At 36.0% G+C, this 15,032-nt stretch overlaps 1 protein-coding gene across 1 annotated transcript; it reads right to left on the bottom strand.

Annotated features, from left to right (window-relative positions):
- Positions 1-873: 873 nt before the first annotated feature.
- LOC575561 (nucleolar protein 8) lies at positions 874-14,627 on the bottom strand. The gene is made up of 15 exons (XM_030972574.1): positions 14,549-14,627; positions 11,886-12,035; positions 11,531-11,593; positions 11,116-11,194; positions 9,818-9,998; positions 7,193-9,019; positions 6,529-6,816; positions 5,914-6,028; positions 5,254-5,377; positions 4,727-4,807; positions 3,899-4,140; positions 3,212-3,380; positions 2,534-2,613; positions 2,163-2,245; positions 874-1,746 (listed from the first exon to the last, which is right to left on the bottom strand). The coding sequence occupies exons 2-15, from the start codon at positions 12,025-12,027 to the stop codon at positions 1,657-1,659; spliced, it is 3,564 nt and encodes a 1,187-aa protein (XP_030828434.1). The 5' UTR covers positions 12,028-12,035; positions 14,549-14,627; the 3' UTR covers positions 874-1,656.
- Positions 14,628-15,032: the final 405 nt, after the last annotated feature.

Below are 15,032 nucleotides of genomic sequence, written 5' to 3'. Positions count from 1 at the left end.
TTTCTCATTTATTCTAAATAGTTTGTTAGGATCAAAATGACAGATGAATTGATCAATTCTGAATAGTAAAAGGGATTATTCAGCATCCCTGACATGACACAGCACTGCCCTATGATCGTCAACAACCTCTTTCATGATAGAATGTTATTACTGAAGTCATGTGTCCATGGCAACATGTCCCATGATATTGATGTTTACGATGATTGATGAACATTTGAGCTTCCGAATCTTCTGAGGTTACTGGTATAAGTTCATTCGACAAAGCCCAACAGCGTGATGTTTTCTAGGAAATGTGGATTCATGTTGAGGCAATGTGATGTGCAGCGGAAGTTGATTTACGACATGGAACCCTGTCTAATAGTAAACAGATGCCCTTCGCTGTCATAAGTTTGTGACCTTTTGGGAAGATTTGACTGCTTCTGTTTGTCTACATGAATGTTTTTGTTATACCCATGTCTCATTCCGCGCAGTAAGAGGATTATACCAACCAACGTTTTTATCTCTATTCATTTGATCTAGTATTCTTGGACAAAAAAATGCTTGTCTTTATTCTTAAAATCATGATAGATTGTGAGGTCTGATGTAATAACAAACTTTTTGTATAAAGATGAACACTGAAAAAGAAACCATGAAAAGCCCATGTACCGGTAGAACCTTCTGCTAACAAACACCTTAGGACTAAGGGTTTGCACAGAAATGCATGACAGATACACGTATCTACCCCACAATGGAGTCTAATAAAATTTCAAGTCAAATAAAGTTCAAGTTCAAGTTTCAAGTTTTATTTCCACATGTAGTTCATAAAAAACAACAAGTATACATAGTATACAAAGTTCACAAAGTTCACAAAGTACTTGGGTATGCCTACTAGTTTGATACCATATGTCATGCTCACTTAATAGATCCTGAAATGGCACTTCCCAGAAAATAAACATTTTTTGAGTGTGAGAGGAAATTTTGGTACACCAAGAAGAGAAAACGTGTTAAATATATCCCACTCTTTCCCGAGTATAAATTGATCTCCCATGATCAGAATACAATCATAAGTTGATTTCCCTATTAGTCATTACTGATTGGTACAGGAACTGTATATATGCTTTTGTTTTCAACAGCCTGGTTATAAGAGTATTTCACAATTCCTCAGGTTCATCACTAATGACAGACCTTACAACTTCCTCTGCTCCTCCTAGGCTTTATTAACAGTGTTATATCATACCTGACAACTTTTCAAAGATAAATTTGGAATTTCTCATGACCAAATAAGGAATATAGTGTCCTTTTTTTTTTACGTGGTTTACACATATATTTTTTTAGAAAAAGAGAGGAATCAAAGGTTCAGAACATTAATTGAACGCCGAAAAATAGAAATCATTCTAACAAAAAAGGATTGGTTGGCATCTAATATAATAAAATAACATGAAAGTTGCAATGGACCACTCTATTGCTTAACGGCTGCATACTACAGCATTTCGCTTCAGAAGACTCCATGAAGTAGTCAAGTACATGGTCTTTAAAATAACATTGCTACAGGAGCTGTTGAGACTGCATGTCATTCCTGTTACTATAGACACATGATGATTTCAATACATACATGTAAGACTTCACATACTCTTCGCATATATCACAGGATTCCACTTTTGTGTGTGCATACACACATCATTTTTTAAAACTTTTCACTGGTTTCTTCTGCCATTTCTTTGATGTCTTTTGATCCCGTACAGCTTTCTGATGTCTTTTGCGGAAGTCCTGTTGGAGATAGAAATAATAGAATATTAGTATACATGTATTTATTAAGGGTAATGACTGCAAAATACTGTATATAAAGTCAAGTGTACAACCTTGTGTTATTCTACTGGAATATTCATCAAAAGAATAGAAAATCTGAACCTCCATCCTAACACACGAATTGAATTTCATTTTGGTATTCATCTGTATCCTGTGAATAATGTACAGGAAGATAAATCAGTGACTTCTTCAAGACTCTCTTAGTATTTGTTCATCCTTGAAACATGAAATCAGTCAGCCACTACCACATGTCTACAATAATGCAGTATACACCACAGGAACAACCAACTGGAGTATCAAGAATATGTATGACACACAAATCTTTGATACATGTTTCAAAGGTTCTCATGACTAAAAATTCGTATTTATCCACTTACATTTTGCAACTGAGCTTTCATTTCTTCCCACGTAGTCATCATGGCATCTCGGTCTTTGGGTCGACAAAACTTCTGCGATCCAGCTGCAAAGATGGATAAATAACAATCAATAAAATAATTGCTTTCAGGAAATTTGATCTTGCACAGAAGACAATGCAAGTGATTCCCTATATGTACTAATTGTTGATGAAATGCATTATATTTACATCCAAGTTTACATAAAAAACTTTTAAAGTAAAAAAAAAAGATGAAGAAAATTTTTTTTTTCTATGAATTATTGTAATTTATCATCAAATTTGTATTTGTGAAAAGTACAATGTGCATTCTTACAATGTACATCATTTCCAATAATAATAAAATCCACTAATTACCTGTTAGTCTAGGGTCATCTGGCAGAAAGAAAAATGCCTGTGGTACTGATGTGTCCTCTGATTCCTCCTCAGGTACATTCCTATCAAGAAACAGATCAACAGAAATCATATTAATGGTCATTTGTCTCATTCTCTCTAATTGACTGAACAAGCACTATGCCAGTTTACGTATTTCAATTTAACACATATCAAGAGCATAACAACAAATAAAAACAATTCAATCGCATCCTCAATTCTAGATTTAAATTTTATTATAGGCAGAACAAACATATAAATATGAGTTATTGCACTTTAAATTAAATATAAAATAAATTGAATATAGATGTTCATACTTCAGGGTTGAATACACTTAATGCTTTTAAAATGTTTCCAAAATAAATATTAAGTATTTTCTATTAAAACAATTTAACAAAAAAAGTGTTTTCTTTGTTTTTTCTAGATGCAGTTATTTAACCAAGCTGTCTTGGTGACCTATCCATTGAGAATAATCTTGAGTCTGTGAGAACTTGCTAACTAAAGGAAAGAAGACTCAAAAGACTAAGCTTAATTGGCTTAAACTTTGCAACTTGATTGGTCAATAGCTATTTGAACCATGATCAAGGTTTGAAAATCATTAAATTCAAGAAATATTGAATCAACGTTGTACAAAGAACAGTTTGCTTAGATCATTTCACTTACTCTGTAGCTTTGATTTTATCTGAATCGACCTCCATGTCTTCATCACCTTCGCCATCATCATCATCATCGTCATCATCACTGCTATCATACCTGAACCTCTTTGAAGTAAGTAGTGATGAAGCAAGGTCTGTATTTAAGTTTTCATCCATCTTAGTTTCGGGAACTTCATCTATAAAACAATAAACAAGCAAATACATTATCTATGACGGTGAAAAGAAGAAGTCAAACATTTTACTGCCCCCTCCACACCAAATAACAATTCACAGTGCCATATATTAGTGATTTAAAAATGAACGCTACCATGAATGAAACTAGAAAGGATAATGTTCTCGAAGATAAACCATTACAGTCAATTACCAAACGAATAGTTCGATTTTGGAGCTCATACAGGAACATTTTTCTTTCATTTGCATGGACATGTAGGATAAGTTTTGAGACATTGAGACTATGTTAATTCAATATCGTTCTCTTCAACAACAAAATTGAAAACAATTCATGACTAGTTCAATTGCATGGTAACAAGATAAACCAACTTGCCATAAAATGGTATTCATTCAAATTAGCCACATAAAAGTTGAATTTTGATTTGGTTTTCAATTGACTTTGAATAACTGCAATTCTTTTTTGCATCAACATGCTCTGCAGATGATAATGATCCATACAAGGTAGAATAAAAGTGATTAATACCTTCACCATCAGAGTCATCTCCTCCAAAGAATGTGAAAGTTCCTCCATCCCCTTCTCCTCCACCGTCTCCATCTCCATCCTCCTCCAACTCTCCTCCTCCTCCTCCTCCACCACTGAAGGCATCCTTGAGATTACTGCTAACCTGGAAGAACTTCTCCTTAGAGACCTCAGGCAACTTGGCCCTCTCTTCCTCCATCTTTCGTTTCTCTTTCCGCACCTCTTCTTCTATCTTCTTGGCATCACTACAAAAAGATGCATTCATGGCACATATTTAACTTTATAAGCTGATGTAGCTAACTCTCTAATATCATAATCATGATCTATTGGTGATGTTTTAATTTCTCATATATATATATATGATACTACAGTAAACAAGCTACTAAACTCAAAAGTCAAAACACAGTTTATGTGTTTGAAAACATTACCTGGTGGAAGAATATTAAAAATGTTTTATCTCATGATGAAATATGAAGTTACTGGATTTCTAATAACATCATATTAAACTGTTATAAAATATATAATGATAATATTTTTCATGTTTTTTAATTATTCTATAAAAGATGAGCTTGAAGTTTGGTAATTTTCTTGACTATATAAAAACGTAAGTAATTCTTCAATTTTTGTTTTTTTAAGAAATAAGATCTTCAATGGTCTGGTCAAACATTGCATTTACATGTAGCACTGACATTTAACACACTATCATTTGGGGATGTAAATGTACATGATGTAGCACAAAGTGTAACATGCAGCAATTCAAATGTGAGCATTATCAGAATTTCACTTATATAACAAACATATATTCAGCATTACAAATTCAGCAATATTCACCTTTCTTCTGCATGAGCTTCTTGAAGCTCATACTTGCTATGTTCATCTCGACTTGGATCATAGTGAAGCTGAGAAGGATCCCTATTGGATGAAAAGAAGAGTGGAATATTTACATCTTATATTCCCATTATTACTATTTCATATCTAAAGATTTGTTGTAAAACAAGGAATCTTGAAGAAAAGGTGGTTTGTTTTCAATCCGATTTTCATACACTTATTGCAATGATGCACATATTTACCAAAATAGTATATAGATATAAAACTTGCAAAAGAGGCATGTATGCAATATGCAGCCTGATATTGCAACAATTTAAAGATTTTCTAACACAGAATTTATTCCCACATGTGCATCACCTTTTGTAAAATGTACACACACAAACAAACACACAAATGTATATACGAAAAGCTACAGATGATATACAGCCATCACATAATAATTAAGTAGAACCAAATTAATTTGAGGTTTCTAGCTGTTCTATTATCTCATACATTATTTATATATCTTATGTTATATATCATTATCTTACTTGAAATTAGGCTCTACAGGTTTAGACGAAGCAACCACTGGTGTGCCTAACATGTTCTGAAGAATAGCCAGTGATTTACGTTTTTCTTCCTGTAGGTCACTAGATGATGGGTCATCTTCAGCATCTAAGAGGCAGGTGAAATAAAGAAAGAATGTCAGCTGTGTTTCTTTGGGGGGAATTTCGAAATATCGAGTCATCTCACATGCAGAGTATGTATGTAAGGTAGTGTTTACATGGAAGATGCTTGTATGTGCAGGCACACAATGTTTAAAGAGAAGGCTGAGCTCTGGTAAAGATAACACATTGTGAGCTTTCTCTATATCTCTATTGAGAAAAAAATCATAGTTGAAATTTCTGCTGCTAAGGAGTTTGAAATTTGGTGTGAAATAGCTGGGAAGTTTGAGCCAAACTTTCATGACACAACAGTCACATGTGGGTGTAGGCCTGTACACCCATTTCTGTTTGCAAAGCAAGATTTGGGTCACTTTCTTTGGATTTGAAAAACCTCACAGTAAAGTTCAATTCTTATGGACTACAGAATCAATCTTCCAAATTGCTCCCAGTTTCTTTTACAATGCAATGGTATGACCAGTACTCAACCTTCTCTTTAAATAGACTCAAATACATTTCTAGATCATTGTTAAAATAAAAACTTCTTACTTTCTTTGACTTCTGCTATGGCACCTGTTCCTGAATTTTCATTCTCTTTATCCATAAATCTTGTATCTAGTTTAAAGCGGGTATCTCCTCCATATCTCGCTTCCATCTGAATCAGCTGTAAAGTACAAATAAAAACGTGGTTGGTTTTATATAAGTTCCCACTCACTGACTGTCTAGGATAACAAAACAACAAAGTCTCCTGCAAATAAACATGCTCCTAGATCACATTTTGTCATAACATCATTTTTTTTCCTTGAATTGCTATTAATCTCTTAATGTCTAGCACAAGTAGATAATTCTGAAAGTATTATATCTAAAAATTTGACTAAAAATGGAACAATTTTACACAGTAAATGAATTCTAATAACATTATATTAAAACAATCTTCCAAACTGTCTTTTCGTCTGAATTCTCTAAAACGCAATTCCTGGTCAGTGCTTATATCCCCTGGCAATGCAACTGTAGGCCTACATAAAATGTAAAGGGGATTATTCCCTATTGTGACCCATGCATTATCATTTATTCCTTACATGAGCTCTAAAGAAAACAATACAAATACATCATCAGAACCCCAAGGACATTAACTCTAAACAGACAATGTGAACTGTTTCATACCTTTTGACCAGCTTCACCTTCATACTGAGGTTTGATCTTGAATCTCTCATCATCCTCTTCATCGTCGTCATCATCATCCTCGTCATCATCCCACATCTTCTTGACTCTGTTCTCAGTCACCGAACCCTCCTCCTCATCATCAGAATCACTTTCAAAGAGAGAGATCTTGCTTGGTATCTTCTGTCCAGCAATCATGGTTTCATCATTTCCTGCCCCTGTATCACTCTCTGGATCATCATCATCAGAGTCAAAAGTGATATGCTTGCCTTGTTTCTTGTCTTTATCATCCTTCAAAGCAAAAGTTAATATGACTTTGAGAGATAAGAACAATCCTCCACAGGTCTCCGAAATTGAAACAAGTCTGATCAATAAAATAACTTTTACTGAGAATATAACTTGTATTTTGTTACGCATGTTTTCAATCCAAAGTCAATTTCAAAAAGCCAAAATTTTAGTGATAGACATCAATTTGTTTATCAGATTTTGATAGGGACACACAAATACGATTGTATAATGTGATTCTTAAGATTTTCTTAGATATATCATGTGACTGAACGTACAAACCATTATTTTTTTTAATATTATGTTGTATTTCATTTGAAATTTAAAAAATATCAGTAAACCACACCAAAATAAAATAATTGAAAAATAGACATATTCTTACCACTGCTGAAAGAGCTCCTTTGATAGCAACTTGGCGATCCAATAGTGCCCTCTGCTGTCGTTTCATGGACTCCATTCTTCTTTCATCAGCTTGCTTCTGTTTCTCTGCTTCCTCTCTGGCAAGTTTCCTCTTTGCAGCTTTGGACAACAGCCTTCCGGATTTGTCATACATGTCCTGACTAAATTTGTCCTTCTTTAGCTGTAATTCTGCTGGGGGCTTTTCTACATCTATCACTGTGGCTGATGATTTTACCTCGGGCAAAGTCTTTGATTTACCTTCCTTGTCGGTTGATTTTTTAATTTCCTTTATATTGTTTAATGTATCATCACATCTTTGATCAGACTCTGTATTGTCACTTTCCTCACTCTGCTCTTCTCCGGCATCGCTACTTTCATCGCTACTCTTATCCTCCTCGTCAATCGCATCATCATCCTTATCAGAGTCACTATCATCTGAATCCTCTTTCTTTTCTTCTGCACGGCATTCTAGATCGGGCTGGTCTCCATTTGTTTCTGTACCTATGCTCTCTCTCATTGCTGCCCTGTCCAAGATAAGAGGCTCAAAGTCAAATCTAGCGATTGGGCTACCCAATGTCTCCTGGTCATCATCCTCTTCATCTGAATCTTGGGTAGCTGTCTCACCCTCTCCAGTGTCACTCTCATTATTGTCATCACTATCCTGCTCCTCCTCCTCATCATCATCCTCATCATCATCACCCTCCTCCTCATCCTCCTCCTCTTCCTGCTCATCGTCATCTGGATATTCTGAAAGGTCATTGGCCTTCTTATGACCTTGAAGATGTGACCTATCAAGGATGAGAGGGTCAAAGTTCAATGAAGGTACGGGGCCATCATCGTTTGGGTAGTCGTCATCCTGCTTCAATATATCCATTCCATCTTCATCAGTGTTCATATCACTCATTTTTTCCTCCTCCTCACTATGTTCATGTTGTTCACTATCAGTAGTGTCATCACCATTCAAACTATCATTATCATCATTAATATCAGAGTCAGCGCCACTTTCACCAACCTCAGCAAAATTGTTTTCAATTCTTGTGACATTAATCTTTTCACCACTTTGTTTGCACATATCACTTTCCTCTTCCTCTTTATGGGCCTTTTTCACTCTTTTCATCTTGGTAGTTCCAGCCTGCTTATCTCCTGTGGACAATGTCATTTTTGATGCCTCTTTCCTCTTCAAGACTCCATTTGTTTGAGATCCAGAAGACTTCTTTGACGATCTGACTAAGGTGCAAAGCTCATCAGTATCAACAGAATCCCTGTCATCTGAATCATACCCCGGCTCTGATTCAAACGTCAATGTATTTGACTTGGCTTTCTGAATGAATGGGGATGCACTGTCTCTGACAATTTCAAAATCATTTGGCTGTTCTGCACCACCTGAATTCACCTGGACATGGTCCTCGATTGTGGGAAGTCTGTCATCATCATCTTTATCATCAAAGTCACTATCACTTTGGCCTGAACAATAGCTGTCTACTCCTCTCTTTGGCACACCACATTCTGGCTCTTTTCTATATGCTAGCTGATCTTTCTTCATCATTTTCTTTTTCTGTGACATCACAGGTCTTGCCTGTGAGAAAATCCCCTTTCTTTTCAAGGAGACTTCAGAGTTACTCTCTGGCAGGTCCCAAGTCAATTTGTCAACTTTCGCCATTCCAATTCCTTCATCTACTTTGTCGTCTTCCTTGAACTTCTTGAGGTGATGACTAAATTTAGAGGGATCGTAACAGACAACCTTCTGTTTGTCTTTCCTTCTGATGTACACCACAGGTAGGACACGGCCATATTTCCCAACGATCCAGTTCTGTTTATAAGAGTCAGATAATGCAGAAAGTGTAAGCCACATCATCAAAACTTAAAAGAAAAATCAATTGCAAGAACACTTTTATTATTTTTGTCTTATGTCATATCTACATTCCACACTATTGAAAATTAAATGTTGACTTTCAAATTATCTATGTCCATCATATCATGAATATATTTCTAATATATTAAAACACAATACACTGTTGCATCACTTGCATGTACATGTACATGTACTTAACCTTATCCAAACACAGTATTATCATATCTTCACATTATGACTCATCAAAGTGATAAACCCACCACTTGGAGTCTACTTGTATTGTGGTAGTTACTAGTGACAAGTTTTATGACATTCAGTTCTTGACTACTCAACTTAAAGAGAAGGTTGAGTTCTGGGAAGAGGTGAACAATTATTTGTGAGCATTATCATTGTTATTATGCACGAACATCAGATTAAACATGTTCCCTGAAAAGCATGGCTCTTCAAATGCCTCCATATTCTAAATATGACATGAGACATCGTAAAAATTGGGGGTAGGTTTTTTTCGCCATGTGCTTGTGTAGTCCCATGTACATCATTCTGTGTACAGTGCTTGTAACTTTGCCAAGGTTTGGCCAAATTTCTTATCATTTTGATGATTCCAGAACCTTGCAATACACACGAATACTTATATGCTAGATGATCAACCTTTTCTGATAGATTCCACCGAGTTTCTTTCACAATGCAATCACATGACCAGAACTCAACTTTATATTTAATGATGCTTAGAACTAAAACTAAACAGCAACATCCTACCTTTTCTCCTTCAATCTGTGTTCCTGGAACCTTTCCTTTGACCACAAACTCACTGATTCCGGCCTTCTCAAAGTTTTCTTCCAATCTCTTCACCGCAGCAGCTTGATGAGATGGTTTCTTAGGTCTCACAACTACGTCTTCTTCGTCCAGTGTACTCACTGCAGTTCTCTCTCGCTCTAGTCTGAAATAAATCAATTATGAGGTGAAGAGGTAACAAGATGAGATCAAAATGATGGCTAGCTGAACTCGATATCGAGTACGTAGCTCATGAAATATCATTATTTCTGTAAGATATTATGAATATCTATAGTATTATTTGTCAAAGCAAATAATTATTTTATGGTAATTTTGTTGAATTGGCATCCCTTGAAGTCTTACGTGATGTTTTTTAATTGGTTTAATGCTTGCTCAGATGACGGTGTAGCAACGTAAACAAAACATGACTTGTAACTTCAGCTTGCTGTTATACACAAATTTTTGGAACGAACGGAAGGCACTTCGATGTTATTTCAAGGGCTTTAAATTATTTTCCTTCATCAAAATATCAAGGGTAAATCATTATGTAGTGGATATATTTTGACAATTAAATTAATGCCTATTAGTATTATGATTTGATTGTAATAGTCTGATCAACATTTTAGTCTTGTGTGTGGGACTTTCTTAACTTGCTCAGTCTTCAGTGGGTCATATTTCCACTTCCATTTCTGAAAGCACTCGGTACCACGTACGAAGCGTGATCCCTTTCTTGCAGCCTCAATTTTGAGCGAAAAAAACACCTACCTTCAACTGGAAGGATATCCATTTATTTTTTAAAGCATCTTAATTTATTTTAATTGATTATTTTATTGTTTTGAAAGCAGTAACTGTCTTTTCTGTCGCATTATTAGAACAGCAACTTAAATAGTCTAACTCCCGCCGCTGCATGCACACAAAATTTTCAAGTCAAACCTGGGTTTGGGAAAACCCGTGATGACTCAGCTCTAATACGTGTATCTTAAATCTTGTATAGCAATTACATACAGACATTTGTCTAATAAAAGTAGCATACTGTCTCACTGTATGAATATTTTATTCAATCATATATTTAATAGTTTGTTCAATAATCTGAAACTTTATATATGTTCAAATATTGCATCTATGCCTTCGGGTAATTCACAAACAGTAACTGACCATTAAATTTGTGACCTTAAACTTATACAAAAAGTTACTCCTTACTTGTAAACATGACATTTAGCAGCAGAGTTGATGATTAACAATATATATTTTTTACATTTTTAAATAGTAAAAGTTAAATTTACCTTGTAAGGTCACTCTCCTTGGCCAACTGTATCTGCATAGTATTTCCATTCCACTTTGTGTTATTATAAATACTCATACCTATAAACAAAACAGGAGATAATCAGTCAGAGAAAAGATATTTGATTTGGTCTTTGCAAACAAGTTACATAGAAATTTGGTTTCCACTGGCGTTACAGTAATATTGAAGGAAATACATAAATACAGATGGCTACAGGTTAAGCATGTTCGGTACACTGACATCCCAACATGAACTTGTGTTTTTCTTTGTAAACCTCAATTTAGGGCATTAGGCTTTCACAACTTACACAGACTTGAAAAATATCTTTCAGAAGTATGATCTGAAATCTACTAAAGCTAATCAAGTAACTTTTCCAATAAAAATGGGACTAAAAATGTGATACTTGTGATACTCACATTTCTTCAATTCCTTATCTGTGAGAACGATGTCCATATGGGCAAATGTCTTGATTGGGTTTCCTGTCAAAAGAAAGAAATATGAAAATATGTTAAGCTCAAATTCTCAAACGACTTCAACTATCAACTTTACAATGGAACAATATATACAACATAAATTTTGTAAACTTGTATCATGTATTATATTATAGTCAGATTATTTGAATTAAAATGGTTTAAACTCAATGTTTAAAAAATACTACAAATTTTAGACCACACCAGTTACAATGAACTGTCTAGTCTGTTCCTTGCTGCAATTTCTGGAGCCTGATTTTTCAAAAAATAACACATTTTATCATTCAAGGAGAGGACTTACCTTTTGTATCCTTCTTCGTCTTAAGTCTTAAAGATGAAATGGATCCATGTCTTCCGAAACGCTCCTTCAAATCCTGTTCTTTGAGCTCATGATGCAAACCACCAATGAACAATCTCCTCTTCTCTGCATCACTATCAGCCATTATAGAGCCTGTAAATGATGCATAAATTAGGGGTCATAAAGGGGTAATATACCATGCTCAATAAGAACATCATGTCATGGATATGAGTAGGTGAAAAAATTCAGTCTCTGATGTCGATGGTTGATTCGCAGAGACTGTGTTTGGCACCACTGACCACCTATATACAGAGACTGAATCGCATCATTTGGGTTAGTGGGTGGGGGGGGGGGGGGTTATGCAATGCCGTTTGTTTGAGATTGCTGGGGACATCTTTAAAAATATCTGTGACAAGGTTAATGTCTGTGTATGGTGATGTTGACAACTGTCAGTTTTATTACATTATTAAATAATTCCCCATACCAGATGGTTATTGTTTCTGTCTAGGATATGAGCTACCCTAATCACTTTACATTCTCTACCACCTTAAAATCAATTTAGTCTTCTTAAAGGTTTCAGTCTTTTCTTCCTCAGGGGCATCAAGAGTAACAATTTTTTTTCTTAAGACTAGACGTGCGACACCTCACAACGACAACTACTGCTAACGTGGTAGTATTCACAGTGCATTAATTTTTGCGGATTTCACGCTTAAGTCTGTGTCCGCGACTTCTTATGTGTTTTGAACGGGCTGAATTGGGTGCAACGCAAATTTAAGAATCCGCAAATATGTTTTGGATTTGCTCACTGCGTAAAATTAATCATGCAAAAATAACAGAGTTTACAGTAGTCTGGTGAAAAAAGGCATGGGAAGCCTAGACCGAAAGCTTCAGTCTCTCTAATCGTCGGTTGTTCCACTGAGACTACGTCTGGCTCCACTAGACCTCCGATTACAGAGACTGAAGTCTGAGGACCTCTTTCTGTGAGGCACTGTACGGAACAAATGGTTCGGTTCGACCGGACCGCGATGAATGAGATATGCAACGAGATTTTCACTCTTTACATCCTCATAACTGCTGCAATTATAACACAAATTAAAAATAACATATATATAGCTTATTTGACTTACGATAGCTTGCTCATTTAGATCCTAAATTTATGATTAATCCGAGAAAGTCTCGTCGTCAACATTATCCGTCTTGGTGTTAGTTGATGAATATTCATTTTTTCTTTTCGAACGTCCAATAGCTACCGTAGCTACGTACGAGTAAGCCCAGCTTGACCAACGAACTCCCACGAAGCGAGTGCTCTGATTGGCCATTTGGCTATGTTTTGGTAGGTTGACCCGGAAATATTTTGGCCGCCGGGTCATATAGCCCTACATGTATGTTCCGAGTGCATGAACGTTCGGAGATACAAATTGGATAATTCATATAAGTAAGTCTGTAAATTATCGATTTAATATTGAGTTATCAAATTTTGATAACTGTAATTAGGACAAATGACATACCGACCTAATTTACATCTGATTTAGAAATCAGGAAATTAGATCTAAATAAAGAAAATCGGGGAGAAAATGTCGTGGACGAAAGTATGCACATATAGGCCTATAGCCATCCCCACGGTACGAGATCTCTGGGTTGCCATCTGTATTGGGGAATGACAACAAATGTCAGTTTTATTAAAGAAATGACCCAAATCAGATGGTTATTGCTGTCTAGGGAAGCCTTGCCATATTCAGCTCAGACACATGCACTCCCTGTACTTTTACACTAATGATCTAGATGATAGATCTAATCACTATTTTCATAAACACAACATCAAATAATTATCAGGTGAATATCAACACAAAATTTACATTTTTCATACAAATAAATTTTATGCGAGATTCTGGCCAGGGTCAACACCATGCACCACACGTCTGTAATGTAAACCTCATCATGCATGCTCATGTCATTTCATGTGAAAAGACTTAAAATGCTATGATTCTTAATAAAGTAAAGCAGGCAAGCTTCATCATTCATATTTTTCTAAAATTAAAAATGTCTAGATCTAGACCTACACCCTAGCCCTAGGTCTAGGCCTATTTTGCGTAATTTTGTTTATTGATTTCAAAATGTGTTGTGTGACTAGAAAAGTAGAAAGAATCTTCCTTCCGCGGATGCCGAAGCGAAGCTAGTTTGTAAAACTAGTAAAATGACAGGTTCGTCGCGATCGCATGGCCATGGATGATGGAAGGGGGAGATCAGGGGCCCGTTCCTACTTAGATTAAACCGTCATAAGTCTAACTTCTTGACTATCCCATTGAAACGTGTGTTATAGAATTAACACGAGTTTCAATGGGATAGTCAAGAAGTTAGACTTATGACGGTTTCTAGGAACGGGCCCCCGGAGACAAGCAGAATGTGCCAGCCACCTTCACTGGCATGATGTTGGAGCCGATACGTATACGCGCCCCAGAGCTTCACGGCTTAGCTGGCGCTGCGCTGGCACTGGCTAGCCACGTCGCGAGGCGTCCGATGCAACAGTCGCAGCATTGGCACTTCAAAAATGTCAGGGATTTAAACTCTAATCTGGATTTTTACCTGCTATCTTTTCCAACAATTTCAATTTACTTATTGTAATAAACGTAAAGGAAATGGAAATAGTAGGAAATAATAATAGATACCTTCGACAGGTGATGCACCCGTAATCGTGCGTGCATGCGTGCAGAAAACATGTGCATTTGTATTCTGTATGTAGAAATAGCATGCATTCGGAAAGTACTTCCGGGTCCAAATGATTTAACACAATCATGTGTGTTCCCAGCCGACTGCTGCTATCATCATGTGCACTCATTGTTGAATGTCAAATACCCTGTGGCCTGTGTGATGGCATATCATATTTATCGGCCACCTAAGACAATTATCCCACTGGACGAATTACCTCTTTGGACGTCGCCACCCAGGTGCGGTTGTTGTTGTTGTTGGGTAATTGTTTATTGGCGTTCATTCAATGTTGAATATATACGCCATAATTATTTTTAATTTTATAAGGAAAATCAGTTATAAATAAGGCGCGGATAAATAAGGCGCGGACCCAGGCGCGGATCCACGGGCCCAATTCTATCGGCCCGGCTATGGCAAGCCCATTGTGTAAAAACTAGATATACT

The sequence above is a fragment of the Strongylocentrotus purpuratus genome, unplaced genomic scaffold (assembly GCF_000002235.5).
Source record: "Strongylocentrotus purpuratus isolate Spur 01 unplaced genomic scaffold, Spur_5.0 spur5_scaffold_6, whole genome shotgun sequence".
Taxonomy (NCBI): Eukaryota; Metazoa; Echinodermata; class Echinoidea; order Camarodonta; family Strongylocentrotidae; genus Strongylocentrotus; species Strongylocentrotus purpuratus.
Note: the sequence above shows the minus strand (reverse complement) of the source record. Positions and strands in the feature narration are given on the sequence as shown.

Excerpts from the sequence above, each read along its gene's own strand:
- LOC575561 (XM_030972574.1), bottom strand. The coding sequence starts at position 12,027 with ATGGCTGATAGTGATGCAGAGAAGAGGAGATTGTTCATTGGTGGTTTG. Across the intron at positions 11,594-11,885 it reads GACGAAGAAGGATACAAAAG|GAAACCCAATCAAGACATTT; the intron begins GTAAGTCCTCTC and ends TTCTTTTGACAG. Across the intron at positions 4,141-4,726 it reads GAAGCTCATGCAGAAGAAAG|TGATGCCAAGAAGATAGAAG; the intron begins GTGAATATTGCT and ends ATCTTTTTGTAG.